Source organism: Lethenteron reissneri, chromosome 66, assembly GCF_015708825.2.
Source record: "Lethenteron reissneri isolate LAM-NWPU_2019-01 chromosome 66, ASM1570882v1, whole genome shotgun sequence".
Taxonomy (NCBI): domain Eukaryota; kingdom Metazoa; phylum Chordata; class Hyperoartia; order Petromyzontiformes; family Petromyzontidae; genus Lethenteron; species Lethenteron reissneri.
Window position 1 is genome coordinate 3232714 of NC_083844.1, and position 2944 is coordinate 3235657.

General features: G+C 53.6%; 1 protein-coding gene across 1 annotated transcript; it reads right to left on the reverse strand.

Moving 5' to 3' along the window:
* Window positions 1–823: 823 nt before the first annotated feature.
* Window positions 824–2944, reverse strand: LOC133359987 (histone H2A). The gene is made up of 2 exons (XM_061578558.1): window positions 2920–2944; window positions 824–1710 (listed from the first exon to the last, which is right to left on the reverse strand). The coding sequence occupies exon 2, from the start codon at window positions 1680–1682 to the stop codon at window positions 1302–1304; it is 381 nt and encodes a 126-aa protein (XP_061434542.1). The 5' UTR covers window positions 1683–1710; window positions 2920–2944; the 3' UTR covers window positions 824–1301.

Genomic DNA, 2944 nt, shown 5'->3' on the forward strand with positions numbered 1-2944 from the left:
GGGGCTACAGCGGCAGGGGGCGGGGCTACAGCGGCAGGGGGCGGGGCTACAGCGGCAGGGGGCGGGGCTACGCGGCAGGGGGCCGGGCTACAGCGGCAGGGGGCGGGGCTACAGCGGCAGGGGGCGGGGCTACGCGGCAGCGGGCGGGGCTACAGCGGCAGGGGGCGGGGCTACGCGGGGCTGGGCGGGGACACCGAGATGGGGCGGGGCCACGGGTGGCGGGGCGGGGTTACGCGGGTGGAGGGCGGGGCCACGGGGGCGGAGCGGAGCCACGGGGGAGCGGGGCGGGGTCAAGCGGTGGGAGGCGGAGCTTAGCGCGATGGAGGGAGGGGCCGTTGGCGAAAAGGGGCGGAGTCTACAGTCGAGAATACAGTACCGGGGGCGAGGAGGCGGGGCTAACAATGATAGGGGCGTGGCCTACGGCGCTGCATCTCGTGCAGATTGTTACTACTCACTGTGTCTGCTCCAAGCTGCACTCACGTAGGTACATACTTGTGCAATACTATTATTTTTTTGCAGAACGGTTACTACTACTTTATTGTTTCTTATGTTCCACTCCGTCTACGTTTCCATCTACTTATTGGCGCCCATTTTTTGCCATTTCATTTTATTATAGCCATTCAATTGTTCGGTCCTACCAGCCCACCCCACAGGGACCTGTTTTCACCAACGCACAGCAATATTCGTTCCAAGACCAATCCCGGGCACACGTCCCACAGCCCCTTTTAACTCCTCAATCTCCGCTCCCAATACACATTCGCGTCCAGCACGCCTGGTCCGGGTGACGTCACTGCCCTTTAACCCCTGACCCCCCCGCCCAGCTCTTATTTCCCGCGCGTGTGAAAAAAATTAAGATTGATTGGTGCGTGTTGTCGTGAGAGCGGAGATGTCGTGTTTTCGTGGTGCGTGGTGCGTGAGGGTGGCTCGCAGATCCCTTGAAGTGCTTGAACCATTCTCCGACTCCTCTTCATATGTAATCTGACCGCTCAAAAAGAGCGAGTTTTATTCTTTAAAAAAACACGATACTTTCTTCCAATAGGCATCCCAATTTATTCTAAACCATGTTCCATGATTGATGCAATGTTGGAATGCTGCTCAAATACCGTTCCTAAATTAGACATAAAGGGTATCTGGAATGAGCAGAGAATTCGTTTAATTGCGCGCAATTTGGGACGAGGGCAACTCGACGACGGTGTCCTTATTAATAACATAACCCCTGTGTACGACTGACCGAGCTCTTTGCAAGCAAGTGGGTGGCTCTGAAAAGAGCCGTTGTTGTGGTGGTAGAGGCGGCGGCGCGTTCACTTCTTTGCCTGAGAGGTCTTCTTGGGCAGCAGCACGGCCTGGATGTTGGGCAGCACACCGCCCTGGGCGATAGTCACGCCGCCCATGAGCTTGTTGAGCTCCTCGTCGTTTCGCACGGCGAGCTGCAGGTGTCGGGGGATGATCCTCGTCTTCTTGTTGTCGCGGGCGGCATTGCCAGCCAGCTCGAGGATCTCGGCAGAAAGGTACTCGAGCACGGCGGCCAGGTAGACGGGTGCTCCAGCGCCGACCCGCTGGGCGTAATTGCCCTTGCGGAGCAGCCTGTGAACGCGACCCACGGGGAACTGCAGGCCGGCGCGGGAAGAGCGGGACTTTGCCTTGGCGCGAGATTTGCCACCGGTCTTGCCGCGTCCAGACATCGTTAAGGGACCTAGGATGCAAAAAGCACTGGAGACAAAGTACGAACGATTTGTGACGTTAACACGCACCACGGGAGCGGCTTTTATAGCGGAGACGAGGATCGTAGAGCGCGCCGCTGCTGATTGGCTCCTCTCGGTCGAGTCCCGCCCTCTCCTTGAGCCACCAATGACAAGCCGGGACGCGAGGATTCGATGTTGACTTTCATTATTTGTATCCATATATGTTTTAATGCGCACACGCATCTTATGAATTAATAATGCGCACACGCATCTTATGAATTAAACAATGCGATACACGTACTTAATAGGTTCAAGTTTTAAACATGATAGAGTTAATTTATGGGCACGTGCTGGCAAGTCAAACTTATAAGCGGATTCCGCAAATATCAATGTATTATTGATTATAATCATCATTTTGAGGGACCGCATTGGTTATAAGAAATCATTGTGATAGCCTTGAGCTCGTGATTGATCGCCCACGTGCCTATACGGTGTATATATATATTCCTTTAACCGCCTGTTCGGGCAATGCCTAAAAATATATGTGCGTGAATAATTCAGTCTCAGTTTGCAAAATGTGAACTTCTTATCAGCTCGGGCTTGAAACAACATGAACCAATATCTTTGGGTTTAATCTATATATATAAAATCGTGAATGTCTGTCTGTCTGTGTGTGGATGTCGGACCATACGCACTTTCATTGGACGCCGGTTGCCCCTGCCAACGCCTAGCGACGTACTTCGCCGCTTTCATTGGACGCCGGTTGCCCCTGGCAACGGCTGGCGAAGGGCTAGCAGTTGCGGGGTGGACGCCATCTTTAATTCCCGTTAAAAATAGGCGCACGCATTAACACGCGACTCTGAGGTAAATTCATCTAAGTTTCACGTCCTCTTTACTCCCCCCCCCACCACAATGTGTGCTATTACTATTATAGGGTCGGTAGATTATTAAATTATAGCGATTACACAGTATTATTGTAGCGCGGGGGGGGGGGGGGGGGGAAACGGCACCCGTACCCAGCGTCAGCCGGGTGGCAAAATCAGGCGAGGCGGGAGGCTCTGCACGGTGCTAGGCCTCCACACCCACCACGCGACTCTGAGGTAAAATACATTTCACCAAAATAACCCTTTTGTTGTACATTATGTAGACATGGTTTCACAACGCTTATATACAACACCAACGTGTGATGTTGAAGAATGAGCGGCGGGGTATAGAAATGAACTTGATTGTCGCTTACGCCTGACGACTCGTGAGAGCCGTGA